Source organism: Dysidea avara, chromosome 2 (assembly GCF_963678975.1).
Source record: "Dysidea avara chromosome 2, odDysAvar1.4, whole genome shotgun sequence".
NCBI lineage: Eukaryota > Metazoa > Porifera > Demospongiae > Dictyoceratida > Dysideidae > Dysidea > Dysidea avara.
In genome coordinates, this window is record NC_089273.1 from 37,858,050 (window position 1) to 37,876,981 (window position 18,932).

General features: G+C 38.7%; 1 protein-coding gene and 2 long non-coding RNA genes across 18 annotated transcripts in view; 2 read left to right on the top strand and 1 right to left on the bottom strand.

Annotated features, from left to right (window-relative positions):
• The window catches only part of LOC136247269 (uncharacterized), a 286,965-nt gene that overhangs the window by 239,745 nt on the left and 28,288 nt on the right, over positions 1-18,932 (bottom strand). The gene's annotated exons all lie outside the window — the stretch shown is intronic.
• Positions 2,630-4,318, top strand: LOC136247266 (uncharacterized). Of its 5 annotated transcripts, none has more exons than XR_010697295.1 (4): positions 2,630-2,731; positions 2,806-3,771; positions 3,913-4,082; positions 4,137-4,318. It is a non-coding gene; the product is annotated as an uncharacterized lncRNA (long non-coding RNA). The 5 variants fall into 5 exon arrangements; XR_010697294.1 differs by having other exon boundaries at positions 2,806-3,398; positions 3,673-4,082; XR_010697296.1 differs by having other exon boundaries at positions 2,806-3,301; positions 3,673-4,082.
• LOC136247257 (uncharacterized) overlaps positions 9,022-18,932 on the top strand; it is a 237,281-nt gene continuing 227,370 nt past the window's right edge. For 10 of the 12 annotated variants that reach the window (XR_010697258.1, XR_010697254.1, XR_010697259.1 and 7 more), the window contains exon 1: positions 9,065-9,189. Coding sequence is in view for 1 of the 12 variants with exons in the window: in XM_066038884.1 (XP_065894956.1) it covers positions 9,078-9,189 (112 nt within the window). In the remaining 11 variants the exon portion in view is untranslated. Of the gene's footprint in view, positions 9,190-18,932 lie in introns of all 12 variants that reach the window. The other 2 variants (XM_066038884.1, XR_010697255.1) reach the window with 2 other exon arrangements.

Genomic DNA, 18,932 nt, shown 5'->3' on the forward strand with positions numbered 1-18,932 from the left:
CCTGGGTACTAGTAATGATTGTCCGGGGCTGTTCCCGTGAAGGCCTGGGTGTACCTACGCCATAGACAGTAGTACAGAAAGACACGCTCATGTAGTTCTTTATTCTTTATTATTAATTACTAGGCAGGCAGCACAGCTGGTTTGCCTAGGATGTAAATCACAGAACACGTTACAATCAATAAATTAAAGTATGTATGCTACAATGTGAATATTACACCCACTAATAATAAACAGTGCATGTGTTGATTACAATTACTATTCATAAATAATAAGTTACAGCATACAGTACATACATATAATTGCTAGTTATAATCAATCAGTGAGTTATAGTGCATATATTACAATAAAAAAAAAAGAAGTTACGATAATATAATTATACAATTAATAACTTACGTAGTTGATTAGTAAAATTATCTAGAGTAGCAGCTTCGATAGTAGAAATGGGTAGCAAGTTCCAATCACCAAAGGATTGTAGGAAGTAACTATTATGATAGTAATTAGTTCTAGTAGTAGGTATATTGAAGTGAAAATAATGTTGAAATCTAGTGAGGGGTGTAGTGGTAGTGGCTGTAATATAAGTAGGTATTTCTAGTGAAACTGAATTGTGTAGTCCTTGGTATAAGATAGAGAGCCTTGAAATTTGTCTTCAAATGTTCAATGCGGGCCATTGCAACTCTGAAAGCATGTTGGTCACACTGTAGTTGTGACCGGATCTGAGAATACAGGTCATAATCGCATTTTTTTAGAATTTCGTTTTATTAAATACTTACAATCTACTTAGCCAAGTGTACCCACTGGCAAAGTTTCAGCATCTTTTGCCAATAACTTTAGGAGTTACAGCAATACAAAGTAGCAACAACAGAAAAATCGATTTGTACAGCAAGTATAGTTTTTTCAGGCTCGTGATAATAGGGCCACCCAATTTTTGATTAGAAAGTTGCCATTGATGTTCAACGTGGCAATGTTGCTTCTGTAATGGCAACAATCCCAGCATCCCAGGACTGGGCAGAGTTTGCCTAGCTGCCCACTGTTTTTTATTGATTGATATTATTATCATTTTCTAAAATGTTATTAGTTGTTTGCTATGGAAAAAAATTAATGCAAGTATAGGAATAATAAATTACAGGCACTTACAAAAACCATTGTGACTTGTCAACAGATTGAGATACGGGACTACAATTTTCATCATCATGTTCGCCATGAATAGGAGTATCAATTACTGGGTAAGTATTTACGGAATTTTTAAAGTGATACACTGTTAAAACAGGGGAGTAACAGTAACTATGGGGAGTAAAATAGTTTACTCTGAAAGGGGAGTTTGGATTACTTGGAGAGTAACAGTGGCCCACAAAGGGTAAAGAGAACTCCAAGTAAGTGAAGGCATCAAACTGCTATTTCTCAAGAACAATAAACGAGTGGAACATACTACCAGCTGATACAATTGAAATTGCAGATACTGATCTATTTACAGCTAGACTCCAATCATATTATTGTACCTAATGTATTTGTTTATGTGATTCCTGAGCACACCAGCACGGCTGACTGCTCAGTAAACAATAATAATAATAAAATAACTGAAGAGTTCCCATTAACAGCTAGCTAGTAGATAAGGTGAACTCAGTGAGCCAGTATAGCTACTGAGGCCACATTCGAATAAGCCACATGCAGGTTATAGCTGTCTCACTATGATATTTTCTCCATTAGGCTACTACAATGAGATAACTTGTTTCTCATCAACCGCCCGCATCAAATTTTCTTGTGTACATGTGAACTCATTATTGCAGATTCAGACATTACTCGTGAGTTTTTTCACTACTGTGCTGGTTCCAATGCTTTCTAGAGCATCAACAACCACTGAGGCACCATCAGTGAGTGCTATATGAGAATATTAGCATTAGTACCGTGACCTACCCTATGTCTACGAATGGGTTATCATCTCTAAGAGTCATAGTAGCTCTAGTGTTTCTTTTGTTACAAGCCTGCAGCAGCCCCTCCCCTAATAGACTAATCAGCCTGGAGATGCTAGCTAACACGGCATCGGCAGCTTCTGCTTGCTGCTGCTGCTGAAGATATGCCACCCCAAGACTGCATGGTGAAGGTACTAACTACTGTGGAGTTCTCTTAAAGGACTCTCTGATTTAGAAAGCCTTGTTATTACTGTGGTGAAGAAGCTGAAGTATATTTGAATTCTGAACTGCACGCCAAACACCTAAAATTCTAAAATAAAAAGGTAGACCATTATTATTGGTTTTGTCATAGATTCTCTAGTGTAGCTATAGTAGTAGCTACATTAAACTTCTGCAATTTATATGACTTTAAAAATAATGAGATAACCCTCCCGCCCGCATGTGTGATTCTATGAGAAGCTGATGAGAAACAAGTAATCTCATTGTAGTGGCCTTAACTAGCCAGTTCAATTCTAGCTATGAAATGTAAAAAGGAAAGTAATTCTTTAGGCTTCCTTTTCAATGGAAGCCAATTATTCACGTTTTAGCTATTTTACAGGCTAACCAAGACATAGTGAAGGAAACAGACAGTACTAAAGCAGGAGGACGAATTGTTACTCAAGAATATTTTGAAATACGTATGTATAATTATTAAATACCATTTCTATTACAAGCGCATTATTCAGAGTGAAGATCGTTACCATAGAAACGGCTTCTTTAACAACAGAGCCGTGTTGAGTAGTTGAAAGCGGTTTGCTTCTCTGAGGAATTGTAGTGCTTAAAAGGTGAAAGCTACTAAAGTGTTTACGTGTTCGTGAATAATTACTGGACGTTCACTATCTCGTTCATTGTTTTTCAGGTACGCCGGTTTGAGCTCATATCTGAGTCGTCTCGTGTGACACACCGGGTTTATTAAACTGGCTCCAACGGAAGTCACCACTGCTCGTGAGGGTTTAGGCGCCTTATCGTGACACGGTAGAAATAGTTCAAGACTCAGGGAGAGAGAATAAAATTCGGCTGACTAAGTCGTATCACTGACTAGTACTTACAGTATTCAACCCATGCAAGCTCACCGCTAGCTACTAGTATTCAGTGTGTAAGAAGTTGAAGACTTGAGGAGGAGAGGAAAGCCACGTAGCTTAAACATGGCGTAGCTACATATCATGCCTGTCTGCTTTCAGTTGTTAGCAGCTGGACACAATGATATTGCCTGGTCAGGTCATCAACCTGTATCATTGTCTGTATTACATGCAGATTCACTAGTAAGGTGTATCATCTGCAGTTAACAAGAATCTTTGATTCAATGTACATTGTGTGTCTTTGACTTCATCAACTTTCCAAGTTATTCTTGACCTGTAAGGAGATCATGTTTATAGTTACATAAGCATATGTTCACCTTTTTAACACGGATGTCTCAATGTCACTGAGAACATAGAATTTAAACAACATCCAGTAAGTTTGTTAACATGGGCAGACTTTCAGTCTACAACATCTATACAACTATTAAACAACTTATTGAATATATATAATAGATGGCAATGATTTCATCAGGCCCAGGAGATTTACCTCCTGTGGACACTTCAGTTTTTAAAGTTCCAATGGTTATAGTGTGCTCAGATTCTGAAATGTTCATTCTTTAATTTAAATTGCAATGATTACTGTTTACCATTGAACACAGCATAATTCATACACAAATGCTGACTGTATTTATTCTGTCTATATTTAGGTGTTGGAACTAATAGTCCGAAAATTCTACCTTGGCTCAAACAAAAACAGACCACAGCCCCCAATAGTGAATAACATTAGAGTCATTTATAGATTTGAGGTTTGTTTGGTCTCATTATAGGGAGTTTTTTAAAAATAGTTGTTCCAATACTGAATAAAGACGGGGTTAGAATATGTAGTATTGGAACACTATTTTTGCTGTGACAGTGACTGTGCATCAATTTATAAGCATATATTACAGGTACCACAAGGAACCAGTGAACAAATAGACAAACAAAATGATGAACTCCAGGTAGCAAAAAAGGGTTGTTTTGCATGATAGCAACTGTGCTTACAGTACCAATGCTGCTGGTCTGGCAAAATAGTTTTTTACAACTTTGTTGGTAACTGTGTGTACCTTCAGCCATACAAGTAACAATTATGTAATTGTTGAATATTTCTTTACTATACTGCTATTTACTACAGCTGATAACATGTCACGTGGCAGGCAGTAACTCCAGTGAAGTGGAGTGAAGCGTCGTTTGCTGATGATGAAGCCTTGCTACTGATCTCTTTTTCAGTGACTTTCCAATATTATAAAGCTGGATATTGTAAACATTTTGTTACAGTTTTGCTGTATGTCTTTAACATCATTTGAGATTCTATACAGAGTTATTTGTAGAATTTCATGGAGTAAAGGAAACACCTTGCATGTTTATGTGAACTCTCCTGGAGTAACTAAAACTCCCTAGAATAGATTTTTCAAAGCATTCCTGTTACTCCTTTGCAGGGTGTTAGTTACTCTCCACAAAAATATAGGAGTGTTCAATCCTCTCTACACTGGGAACTCCCCTAGGGGAGTAACAGTTACTCCTTTTTTAAACAGTGTATGTAAGTATTTCACCCAATGTATTCAATGCTTTATACTGTAAATTTAGGCTTTTGCGATTATGTCCCTTTTCGCAGATCTGGTCACAATTACTATATGTGACCAGATTTTACAGAACCGAACCAAATCGCACATCAGGCAAAATCAAACTAACACCACCACTGTATAGCTACACTACCGTACTACAAGTTTTGACCCTCAGCACTACTCAAACTACACGAGGCTGGTTTTAGTAGACGTCTTTTCTGGGTGGTCTGGAGTGCCCAAATGGCGGTTTCAGGCCTTGTGAAGGACCTGGCTTGGCAAGAATCAGTGGTTTACTGGTGGACAGCCTTATAATGTTGGCCAGACGTGTTCTCTGTAGATTTTGCTACATATCAGCCACTAAGGAGCCAGCACAGCCCTGTAATCTCGTGTCTGGACTCCAATCGTGGTCTGTCTCCATTTTGAGGCCTATCTTTTGCCCTCCCTGCCACCCCCCAGCCTCCACCCCTTTGCGAGCACTCGTGATATTACTTCGCTCGTCTAACTGCTCAGATTTTCTATCTTATTTGGTGTGAAACTGTACAAGCAGCTACAAGTACTGGAAGTGGCTTGAAAGGTAACAGATTGATGCATCTTTTGTGTAAATTTCATACGTGTGCTTGCTATCCTTGGAGAGTTATGCTGGCTTCAATTCTTTAAAACCGTTTATCTCGAAACTTCTAATGTGCGATTTGGATCGTTTTTCCAAAATCCAGTCACATATTAATTTTATTATTATAAAAGGATCCAAGCAGGGAAAGGTAAAGTAGGACTATTACGTCTCAACTAGTAGGTGTCTAACTATGACAGCTACAATTACTTAGTCTGGACAAATCATGAAACATTTCAAAGCATACGTGCATTTATACAAAATACTCACAACCATATGTGACCTGTCCTGCAAAAACAGGATATGTGGGTGAAAACTAAACCCCATCACACTACAGGTTATATCTCAGGATTGAAACAACTGCATTCTGTAACTTGCATCATAAAGCCAATTAAATGCTTAATAAGAGCTGAAAATTTCATTGCCATAGCATTATTGTGCAAAAAGGTATAAGTGATGGAAATTTTAAAAAGTTGGTGAAAATCATGCGCCCACATGCTTTATTTTCATAGGCCCAGTCACATATTTGTACACAAAATGGTCTTACAATATCACCTGATATATCACATGATGGTCATATGATGTTTACAGGAAGTATAATGTGGTACAGATGTCATTAAATAAATGTCATTGAATCCCTAGAAGGAGTGTGGTAAACTTAATCACATCCTCCAAGCAGTTTAACGTCATGCTCAGGACGGGAAACAGGGGAGCCATAAGTCTCCCCTAAGCATAAATCTTCCTGTTGTTATTTATTTATTATCAATTTACCACGAGGGAAGGAATAGCGCACAAAAGGCAAGCCTGTGTAAGGTACTGTCCTAGTACAAAACACATAAAACCACTAGACAAAACACACAAAATAACACTTACAAAACAAATCAACAACAAATGTGACCCAGTCTGACAAAACCGGGCTTATCGCCTATTTACAAATATCGAGAAATGCCGGTGTTAAGTATTTAGTGTGTTGTAGCTCGCCAATGTTTGAAGCTATGTGTACCAAATTTTCACACGTTTTACACCAATTCCTTACCTTCCAGAGCATCCACTGTGCAAGTAGCCGACAACTAATTTTCCCGCCATTTTATATAGTTTTAAAACCGAGGTTGACTGTATCAGGCGAGCTACAAATTGGGTGGGAGGTGGGGGACCTGGAAGGCGAGCTGCAAATTGGGTGGGAGGTGGGGGCCCTGGAAGGCGAGCTGCAAATTGGATGGGAGGTGGGGGCCCTGGAAGGCAGGCAAGATGGTGTTCAAAAATTAAAAAGGAAGGCCATGGGTTGAACTAGGCCAAGTTTTGGGCCATTGAGGTATCAAAACTGGCTAAAATGAAAGGAAATTCACAGCAGAAGTACTTATTCAACACTACAGAGCTGTACAGCCACATACAGTCATTCCCAGGCTGACCAGAGCCGCTCCATTAAGGCCTCACACCACACGTACGGATCGCCACTTGGCTCGGGAAAAGCAGCCAGCAAAATCAGACCACTCAAGTCTTGCTGATTTTAAATGTGGAATTAGATAGTTTATTCATGTAGCTGTGTGTCCTAGGTGAAAAATCTAATCTGCTGACATGGGCAATAAGACCGGTTTTGTCAGACTGGGTCACAAATATAATTACATCTACAAAACAACAAATCAACGATGATAAATTACATTTAAAATTTACAACAAAACTGTTTGTAAATAGCGTGGCGAAAAACAGAATGGCTCTCAATTCCCACAATACTCATTGGTACTTTGCTCCACACAAAACAAACACGGACAAAATAAGTATATCGTCTAGTATTTATTGATGAAGGTGGGGGTATGAGGTTAAGACGATGGCTACACGTAGGCGCGAATTTTATTTAATTTTATTTTTTGGGCCCACTTTGACTTCAAGAATTTTTCACATATTATTGTGAACTTACCGTTTTTGTTTGATTTACGTAAAGTCACATTGGCTTGACCAGATCTCGGACCAGATTGAATCTCGGGTTGAATATGGCACGGAATGGCACATCAAAATCTATTCCTCAAGCGATGTTTTGAACGCTACAGACAACTACGTAGGTGAACATTTCCCTCCCTAACGAAACATGTTTTCTCACCGGCAACACACGACTGTGACAATACCAATTGAAGCATGAATGACTAAAGCTGGGAATGAAGGCTACTACTCGTAAGAAAATATCACAAGTAGTGAGTACTGTGAAGCGGTGTGACAGTTTAACAGTGCAATTATTTACTTTGAGACTGTGTCTCAGTTCAGTGGATGTCAGTCATGGTATGCAGCTGCTTAGTAGTTATTATTATTATTTGGGGGAAGGGCACACAGCAAAGCTGATTAAGCCCAAACTATCACAAATTATAAGTGCTGTTCAATCAAGTTTGAAAATGTAGCTAGAGTGTTCAGTTCAATTAGGTGCGGTGGCAGTGAATTCCATTCCCGGATGGTTCTTGGAAAGTAACTTGTCATGTAGGTGGTGGTGTTTGTTGGTGGTACAATCAAGTTAAACGGATGATGATGTCTAGTGTGTCTGGTGGTAAAATTAATGTATTCTGGTAAAGATAAGCCAATTCCTCCATGCATTATTTGTTAGAACAGATTAAGCCTCTGTTGTTTCCTTCTCTTCACTAGGGGTAATCAGTTGAGTTGTTCCAGCATGGCACTAACACTACTGTGATAACTATAGTCAGATAGAACCCATCTAGCTGCACTCCTCTGAACCTTTTCTAAGATTGATATCTGAGTCTGATAGTATGGGTCCAAGACAACGCTTGCATACTCCATTACTGGTCCAACCATAAGTACGTAGATAAGCAGATGCCTTGACATGTGTTGGACACTTACTAAGACGACATTTAAGGAAGTTCGACATCCTTGTAGCCTTGTTAGCAACGTTTGTAACATGGGTGGACCATGAGGGGTGGTCATCTAGCATAACTCCAAGGTATAAATGATTATGTGATAGAGATAAAATGGATCCATGAAGGGAACAATCTGCAATCATAGGATTCTGGGACCTTGTACATCTCATAACAGTGCATTTACTAAGATTGAACTTCATCTGCCAAGTGACTGCCCATTGGGACAGAGTGTCTAAATCCTGTTGGAGTAGGATACAATCTTGTTCTGTTTTAATAGCACGATACAATAAACAGTTATCTGCAAAAAGTCTTAGCTAAGATGAAATATTTTCTGTGATGTCATTGATATAAATCAAGAACATCAGCGGACCAAACACTGTACCATTAGGTACTCCAGATGACACAGGGACATAGTCAGATGATTCTCCATCCAGTAAAACTCGTTGTTTACGTACTGTGAGCCATTTTTCAATCCAGTGGATAACTTCGTTTTTTTCAATATGTAGTTGGTATTATAGATTCAAGGGTATTCGATTAGAGCAGTTTGTTCTCTAATCGGACATCTCTACATAGCCGTACTACAGTGAAACTGCTTTGGCTAAGCCGGAACTGTTGTTGACTATTAGCCATCTTTACCAGTATTGTAAAACTGTGTTAATTATTTATTATTATTAATAATAATAATAATGTTATAAGCATATTGGTATCATTCATTGTCTTTATGAAGCTAATCTCTAGGTGAAGTTTTAGTGGAGCAAGGGTTGGCCTGACTTGATTGTTTTACTCTAATCAAAAATCGCTTCAAACCCGCCAAATCCTACCTTCATACAACCAATGTGCTTGACAATAAAGTAGATTGTGTTATTCGTGAAAATAAATGCTTTGTGCAATGTTTCATGCAATACGTTTGCATACACTGCATGGGTTTACGGATACATAGATATAAAACATGCACCACACAACAACTAGATATTATTTATAAAATAATAAAGGAATAGGTAGAAATTAACTTGTCTCTTTATTACATTTTGAAACAGTTATTATTGAGTATGGCAGTGTCATTGAACTCTACAGAAGATTTAAAATTACTAAGACCTGACGAATTCTCCCATTGGCTTAAAGAAAAAGGCTATTCAGACGAAGTATGCCAAGCCTTTGAAGGTGAGATTTGTGTTCAGGTTGCTCATGCTGACAGTTTAACGCAACTACAAGGGAGAGGGATACCTTATCTGTTAAGACAATATACAACATGATTATCGAAGTATAGACTCAAGCGTACCATACAATGGGTGGACAGTACAGTAGCCATGGCAAGACTTACACTATAAAAGTACATACAATAATATATAACACCCAGAACAGTTAAATTTAGATAAGCCGATAGATCCCAGTCCCTAGATTTTTTTAAAGTTCTGTGTTAGTAGGAGATATAGCAGTGCGAGCAGCCTGCTCAAACAAGGCTTCTTCGTCGTTACTATTATATCTTAACTTAATCATAGCAAAATATACGTACAAATACATTGCTGGTATACAAATAACCTGTCTCTAACCAAGAGTGTAGGTTAATGTAAAAAGTTTCCAGCTAGCTATAAAACACACAAAGTACAATAAACAAAGCATCAGTCAAATTGTCAAGTAACGCCGTTGTGGAATACAATAGTCTTTTAAAATGTCCGAATTAGAGACAATGGCAAGTTGACCTTCTGTAAATAAAATGTGACTGTCTCTGGGAGAACCGATCGTATCGCCCATTTAAAAGTATCGAGAAACGTCGGTTTTAAATATTCAGGGTGTTGTAGCTAGCCAATGGTGGTAGTTATGCATACCAAATTCTCACACGTTTCACAACAATTTCTTACCTTCCTGATCGTCCACTGAAGAAGTAGTCAATAGCTAAGTTTCCCGCCATTTTAGATAGTTTTTAAAACGAGGTTGTCTGTATCAGGCAAGCTCCAGAAGGTTGAGAGGAGGGGCCCCTGGAAGGCGGAAAAGATGGTGTTCAAAAATTGAAAAGAAACGTGTTTGGATGAATTCGGCCAAGTTAAGACCATTCAGAACTCAGAACTGGCTAAAATGAAAGGAAATTTACAGCACATGTCATTGTCCAGCACCACAGAGCTGTACAGTCACACATAGCCATCTTCTGGTTGGCCAGGGCTCCATGAAGACCCCAGATCACTCGTACGGCTCGCCACTGCGCTTTAATAAAGCAGCCAGCAAAAGCAGACCGCTTCACTCTTGTCGAATGTTGCAGTGAAACTTGATAGTGCATTCATTAAGCTTTGTGTTTGTGTGAAAAAATCAAATTTCCTGACTTGGGCGATAAGAACGGTTTTCGTAGATCCAGTCACAAATGATACAGAAGTTTCATTACTTCTTGCAACATTTAAGAACGCCGTAAGTAATATAATATGTGATTGTAATGCTCATTAGCGTGTTGCCCCTAGTGGGCTTTGCTAATTAATAATAATAACAATAATAACCACCACACTCACCACTTTATATCCAACCCAATACACGGTACAGTTATTATCAACATGCTTTTTTTCCAAGAACAATCAAAGATTGGAACAGCTTGCCAGTATCTGTCATAGAATCAGAAAACATAGATACATTTACTAATTACTTATTGTCTATCTAATTGTTTGCTGTATATCTTATATATAAGTGTGATTTCTTTGGGGTGTTGATCGCCCCCTGGGCGCATCGGCAATTGCCGTCTGCCCAGTAACAACAAATAAATAAAAATAAATAAGGAATGTTAACAGTAAACAAAGGAGTTGATAATGCATTTTTTATGGGTAAGTAACATGTTAGACCCCATACCATGCTTTACGCTTTTGGCTTTCTACTGGTGCAAGAAGTAACGAAATTTCTATAAATCCTTATTATTATTATTATTATTATTATTATTATTATTATTATTATTATTACTGAGCAGTCAGCACAGCTGATATGCTCAGGAAAAAAAGCAATGATAAAATGATTTTAGCTACGTAGTTACAAAGATTACAGTTATTGAGTTCCATACAATGTTTGCAGTTCCGCTGAAAAAGAGTCAATATTGTTGCTCTCAATGATGGAAGATGGTAAGTTGTTCCAATCCTTAATTGATCTGGAGAAAAAGCTCTGTTGGTATGAATAGGTGGATGAGTTTGGTAGAATAAAACGATGTGGGTGATATAGTCTGGTGGATCTTGTCATTGAAATAAAATGAGGAGGAATTGGCAGTGAATAATCTTGATATATGGATTCTAACACCTCAACAATTATAGGAATGATGAATACTTTCTACATTTCTACACTCTAACAACTTCAATTTTTAAATCCGCATGTTTTGTTTGCTTTTCAACAACCTTTTGAGAAAGTCGGGATAAATATATAAATCAAATCAAATCAGGAATCTTCGAGAATAGCAAAACCAATTAGGTAGACTTCATTTGTTTGCTTTAATACCATAGTACAATGGAAAACTCCCACAACAGTTTACAGACATTGTTTTCGTAAACTCGTGGACGAAAATGTTTCCACCAAAGATCTTGCACAGGGAATCCAGCTTGCTTTGCTAGCATCTAGTGAGCATGAGAAGCAACACGATCATGCCAGCTCTTATGATTTTTTTGGAAAAAGAGCAACTTACGAGATGGTCAATGGTCTCATCAAAAGAACCACAAAGCCAGCATCTAGTTGAGCATGGGGTTTTGTAGATATGAGCTGTAACAGCATTTGTTAATAAGGCCTTCTCTTTGGCCGAAAATACAAGTCCTTCTATTTCTTTAGCAAGGTTACCAAAGGTAGGGTCCGCAATGCGAAAAATCGATATCCTCCAATCAACTACCTAACTATTGTCATGTGTTAGGCTAAGTGTAACTTGAATAACACCAGCGTGGCAGCCAAGTTTGTCACTTTCTTCTGGTAGAAAACGATACAAATGTCTTAAAATCACGTGATTTTTCGTTGCAGCGATTCGTAGGGTTCTTCGTATGCCACGATATTCACTCTCAACATTGTTCAAGTAGTCTATCATCAACTCAAAGTATTGGTGGTTTGATTTTATTGGTCAGTTTCTGGTGGCAGCACGATCTGTGCAGCTTTTTGGCGACAGACAAAATGTTTCTTCCTCTGGAGCACAGGACAAGCAGAGCAGCAACTGCGCCGTGGGTCAGCAATGACCAGTACTAGGTAAAGTACCTGCATGCGGAGTATGGTTATAATTGAAGCTTGTTAGCCATCTGGCTGAGCCATCTATATGCTGAAATTAGGCCAAAATGATGCGATTTTTGCAAACAAATACCAGAATGGTTGATACATCAGTGAGACAGTCTCCAACAGCAAGGATACGAAGCTTATAAACACCTAACAATACGGCTATCTCTCCCAGTAAACGCATAGAGCAATCCAATGCATGAAATAGCCACCCACGTGATCGATATTCAAATCTTGGAAAATACAACCATAATCTATTGTAATGACCTTAAAATCACTTGGAATTAAGTGACAATCAGTTTGTGTGCATTAGGTTCAGCATCTCGATTAGCCCAGCAGTCTAAGACTCTCCCTATGATGCCATCACAGCATAAAACACATTTGCACTGGCCCAGACCGCGCCTGAGTGAACAATTAACAAAAATATTTACAAAAGAAGCAGACTGCATGGTTCCTATTCAGAAATGAAAGCGATTTAGTGGGTATTTCCGCGATTTGAATTTCTATCACGTGAGTGCCTATTTCATGCATTGGATTACTCTATGCGTTTACTGGGCAAGATAGCCGTATTGTTAGGTGTTTATAAGCTTCGTATCCTTGCTGTTGGAGACTGTCTCACTGATGTATCAACCATTCTGGTATTTGTTTGCAAAAATCGTGTCATTTTGGCCTAATTTCAGCATATAGATGGCTCAGCCAGATGGCTAACAAGCTTCAATTATAACCATACTCCGCATGCAGGTACTTTACCTAGTACTGGTCATTGCTGACCCACGGCGCAGTTGCTGTTCTGCTTGTCCTGTGCTCCAGAGGAAGAAACATTTTGTCTGTCGCCAAAAAGCTGCACAGATCGTGCTGCCACCAGAAACTAACAAATAAAATCAAACCACCAATACCTTGAGTTGATGATAGACTACTTGAATAATGTTGAGAGTGAATATCGTGGCATACGAAGAACCCTACGAATTGCTGCAACGAAAAATCACGTGATTTTAAGACATTTGTATCGTTTTCTACCAGAAGAAAGTGACAAACTTGGCTGCCACGCTGGTATTATTTAAGTTACACTTAGACTAACACATAACAATAGTTAGGTAGTTGATTGGAGGACATCGATTTTTCGCATTGCGGACCCTACCAAAGGGTACACATAACCACAGTATTGTGATTTAATACAAATCTGTTCAGACATTTTCCTTATGAATCGACTATGCAGAGGCTTGTTATTCAAGTTTGTAGATGTTCCAAGTTGGATAATTTCTTGTATTCTTTGCCATGCTCCTCAAACATCTGATAACCTGTTGCAATAAGGATCATCAGAGTGGTGTACGTAAAATGATAACTTTCTCTTCTCATGTTCAAATGCAAACTTCACTGAGATCAGGCCACTACCTTCATTCTTCCTTGAGACATAAAGACGGTCCACATCACTATTCAATAAAAAACCACCATGCATAGTCATCAATGTTCTTGTATCAATATCCACCTTACGCAATTCAGCTTGGGTGGTCCAATTCATCATTCCTCCAGTATAATGTAACAATGAGATGGCACAACTATTTAGGCTGTTGATATTTAGCCGGTCATTGCAATTAAAAAAAAACTTAGAAAAAATCGTGACACAAAAAGGTTTAAGAAACGAAGAAAAAAGTGTGACGTGACCTAGACTCGAACCCAAACAATCAGGTTTAGAGTACCAACGTTCTACCACTGTACCACCGGTGCTTGCAGGCTACTCTTCTAGTTTTTGTACTGTATTTAATGTTACAAATATAAAATAACATATAGTCTAACCATACCAGTGAAGAAGAAACCAAAGTTGAACCCTAACGCTAACCCCTGTTAAACGTTGATGATGAATCTCACTGCCTGTACGAAGGTAAGTTTTTGGGTGAGTTCGAGGCGAGCTAGGGTTGGAGAGAGCGAAGCGAGCGTCCCGGCGAAGTCTGGCCAACCCTAGCTCGCCTCGAACTCACCCCAAAACTTACCTTCATACAACTAGTGTGTTTGATACTAGAATTATAGGTGACACTTCCCAACAAACGACCGGCTAAATAAATATTTGCACCGTGACCGGTGACCGGCTAAACATCTACTTCGAACTATTTATTGCAGAAATTAAATGCTAGTTTGAACGAAGAAACTTCCGTACACGTCTCTTATATTCTTTTGTTGAGATAGCAATAATAATTACATAATCAAGTAATAAGAACCACTGTTGTAATTAATTGTGTTTGTAGTTTAGTTGTAGTGTAATTTGTATTATAAAAAAAGCTTTATGAGTAATAAGAATATAATAATAATAATAATAATAAAAATAGTAATAATAATGCCTAACTTCAGGATGTTTAATGCCAGAAACTGAGGGATTATATTGGCAGCATAGGATCAGGCTATTACTACAAATGCAATAAAATGTAACATCTTCCACTTACCCGTCACTCCTTCTTGTCAACTTTGTGGTCGACATGATGAAACTATTGATCATCTTATAAGTAGCTGTGAAGTAATTGCTCAGAGGTTGCACAAGCATCGTCATGATGAGGTAGCTATAATGCTGCATTGGAAATTAACCAGACTGGAAGGATTCGATGTGATATCACAACGGTGGAATCACAAGCCTCAGCCAAGTGTGTGTGGTAATGGTAGCAAATTGCTATGGAATTTTACAATTTAGACAGACCGACACCTTCCTCACAACAGGCCTGACATTATTTATGTCAGCAGTAGTAGAAATCATGTTTATCTTATAGATGTTGCTGTTCCTGGTGATGGATGCATGGCTTCTAAGTTTCAAGAGAAGATGCAGAAGTACACAGACTTGAAATTAGGAAGATGTGTCAGCAACCAGTAACTGTAGTACCGATCATTCTAGGAGCATTGGGCTCCATTCCAACTTCACTTACAAACTCTTTGAAGCTGCTGGGAACTATTCAAAAAGCAACTAGTATTAAGGATGCAGAAGAGCATACTGTTGAGCCCAACCCACATTCTTAGGAGACATCTGACTGATACCTGAAGCGTCGGTGACATTCAGGATTTTTCTCATACATTTGACATAATTTATTGCGTTTATTTGTTAAAAATAGTAATAATAAAAGAAAATAATAATAATACAAACATCGTTTGAGGGCCATATTAAAATCTAAACTGAGTGGCCACAATCAGATCATTGCAATTAATGGTTTTGCAATACCTGTAGTTCGCTACACTGTTGGTATAATTCACTGGACAATTAATGAATGTTTGGATCTTAGTAGATTGACTAGAAAACAGATGACTCCTTACAAGGCCCTTCATCCTAGGGCTGGTGTTAATCGACTGTATCTACGAAGTAAATAGGGTGGAAGAGGCCTACTTTCTGTTTCTGATGTAGTGCAGGTGGAGATGAGTGCCTTGGCTTCCTATGTTAGTTGCCATGAAGATCTAATCATGAGAAAAGTAAAGAACGTTTGTTTATGCAGCAGGACACTTGTACAACTAAGGCCGTTGCTGTTGATCAGCATATTGAACAGTGACACTCTAAGGCTTTGCATGCCCAATGGCCTAAGTTACTACTTGAGAGAAGTGTTCAACCTCTGCTTGGCTTAGGAAAGCACATCTTATGTCTGTTACAGAGACATTAATTATGGCCGCCCATGAAATTTAGTAGTGAATTGCTCTGCCTCAATACTCACTACTTGTAAGTAGTGACGTTCACTACTTTTTGTAGTGAACGTCACTACTTTTTGCAGTGAACGTCACTACTTGGTGGTCAATGTAGTGACGTTCACTACAAAATTAGTAGTGAACGTCACTACATAAAAATAGCGAGTATTGTGGCAGACATTAGTAGTGACGTTCACTAGTTTGTTTTTACTGTGCAAGACCGCTCTATGCACCAAATGGCTAAGACACCATAATTTTTATTTGGGGAACTGCACCTTCAGATCACTGCAGGATGTGTGGACAGTTTGCAGAGAGTTTCGAGCACATAGTTGCTGGATGTTCAATGATGGCACAGACTGTTTACCTGGACAGGCAAAATATTTAGTAGTGAATTGCTCTGCCACAATACTCACTACTTTTTGCAGTGAACGTCACTACTTGGTGGTCAATGTAGTGACGTTCACTACAAAATTAGTAGTGAACGTCACTACATAAAAATAGTGAGTATTGTGGCAGACATTAGTAGTCTACTGACGTTCACTACATTTAGTAGTGACGTTCACTAGTTTGTTTTCACTGTGCAAGACCGCTCTATGCACCAAATGGTAAAGACACCATAATTTTTATTTGGGGAACTGCACCTTCAGATCACTGCAGGATGTGTGGACAGTTTGCAGAGAGTTTCGAGCACATAGTTGCTGGATGTTCAATGATGGCACAGACTGTTTACCTGGACAGGCAAAATGCTGTCGCATCTGCCATTTATTGTAGTCTGTGTGGCTCCTGTAGCTTTTCGAGGTCCAATTATTGGTTGCAACACCATCCTGAACCTGTGGTTGAGATAGATATGGCGATATAAAGGGGGATATATGTATATTTTAAGAATGGAAAAACCTGGTTTTGAAGGTTTTACATGATGAGTTGCATCGGGTGGCTCTGTCTAAAGAATGATAGTGAAGTAAGTTAAGCGCGTGAGGCAACATGGCGGTTTATTTATGTGTATATAGCCAGTGACTGCTGATATGATATTTGTGTACTCGTTGTGTAGCTATGTTGTATGCGGTGGGTTTTGGCAAATGGTTTATCATGTTCTGGTAGTAAGTCACAAAGAACGTTTCTGGAGCACTGCAAGGCTGGTTTTTGGGGTTTTGTTTTGATGGTTTTATAGAGCGGTTCAGTAAGTGGTCACAAAGAACATTACCATGGAGCACTGCAAAGCTGGTTTTTTGTTTCCGTTTGTTAGAATTCTTCATCAGAAAGATAGTGCCACGAAGGTATAGTTTTGTCCAAGGTGTGATCCACTCTTAAAGCTGTGATATTCTCGCCACAACCAGCACAAAATATCTTCACAGTTTCCCGCGCCATTTCTCTATCCGGTCACGTATTGTGACGTGATTCATCGTAAAGCAGTTTATAATTACATTCCACTTCTACAAATGGGCTATGCTAGAGTGACCAGACCCTTCCTCTTTATGCGAAGGGCGGCCGCGCCAGACTAGTCCTGGAAACCCCTTTTGTACGCCCCCTGCGTGCCATCACATGGCACCACCACAATAGAGGATATGCACAAGTTATTATTCGAATGAAAAATGATCAATTAGATTCCAGCGGCGCCAAAGTTGACGGTGAATGAGTCTCGTGAGCCCATATAAAAGTGCGGGTAGCAAATGCGGCTCGGACAAAAACTCGCCACTAGAGTTACGACATAGAGCTTCCTACCCACCAAACCTTCCTTTCCAGGTAGTAGGATACATCTGTCTGAAGGAAGCGTTCCCAACAGGTCTACTGTCTACTTATTGAAGCGACCCGTACTTTTTGCCATAGCCCACAATACGTTCATTCACCGTCGTGACGCAATAAAAAATCACGTGTTCATTAGAATATTTACGGTCAAACAAGTTGTGCATATCGTCTATTGATTGTTATAGTGAGTATTAATTAGAATTAATTGCACATTGCAAGCCATACTAAAGTTAAAATTTAAATAAAGTCTTTTTTGCTAATATGTCATTTTAAAACAAGTTGATGTTGTACTACTTCTAAAAATCAGGCGCCACTGTGTAGTTCTACCTGAACGTAATCACCATTCACCAATGCTATACTATTATATAAGGTTTTTGTTCTGTAATTTTACATACTGTAAAAGACAGTTACGCATACACTTCATTGTAATTTAGTATTTCGTAATTCATGAAATACAAGAATTTTCCGAAATATGTTTCTATGTGTTGCTAAGGAAGCATAATTGTAATAAACCGCTCTAACCGACACATTACGCACAGAAGTATCTTTTCAACTGTTTTATAGTCTATCTATAGTATTATTCTTTGAAAATTCTTGCAGCAAAGCCTCGGAGCTGCTCTTCATTTTCGTTCGCGTAAGTACGGGTCACGCCCACTTTTAGAACGGCGAGATACGCATCTACTGGAAGCCTACGAGACGTTTTTCAGTTGTAGAACACCTGAACAGCCCACTAGGAAAGCCAATCTCGAAGCCTGTGGATAGTCGCTATAGACCTGTTTTAAAACTCGGAATAGAAACCACCTTCAAGCCAAAGCTAACCAGTGCGGTAGTTAACTACAGGTTTTGCTTAGCCTTAACTTGTTGTGGATAAGCTGCTTTAACCACTTAGCTAATGGTTTGCTCACGTGGGTGCGTACAGACAAACATAGATAGGTACACAGTGGCGGATCCAGAGTTTCGAAAGAGGTGGGGCACCTTTCTGAAAAACAGTTGAAGACCAAAAAAACTTGCTGAAAACCAGTTGAAGACCAAAAAAAAAAAAAAAAAAAGGTCACAACAATAATAGCTAGTTATCCTTACCTACTATATCGCGTCTGTTATGTAAAATAAAATCCTATTTGTAGCTTCATAGGTAAGCTACACTGCCTCATGAACATTGTGACTGCTTTATTAGAGTAATTGACTGCTCTATTAGAGTATATCGATCTTGTATGCAATTTCTTGAAGGGGGGGGCATTTGCCCCAAATGCCCCATCCTGGATCCGCCACTGGTACATAATGTCATGCAAGGGTTCATAATATATATA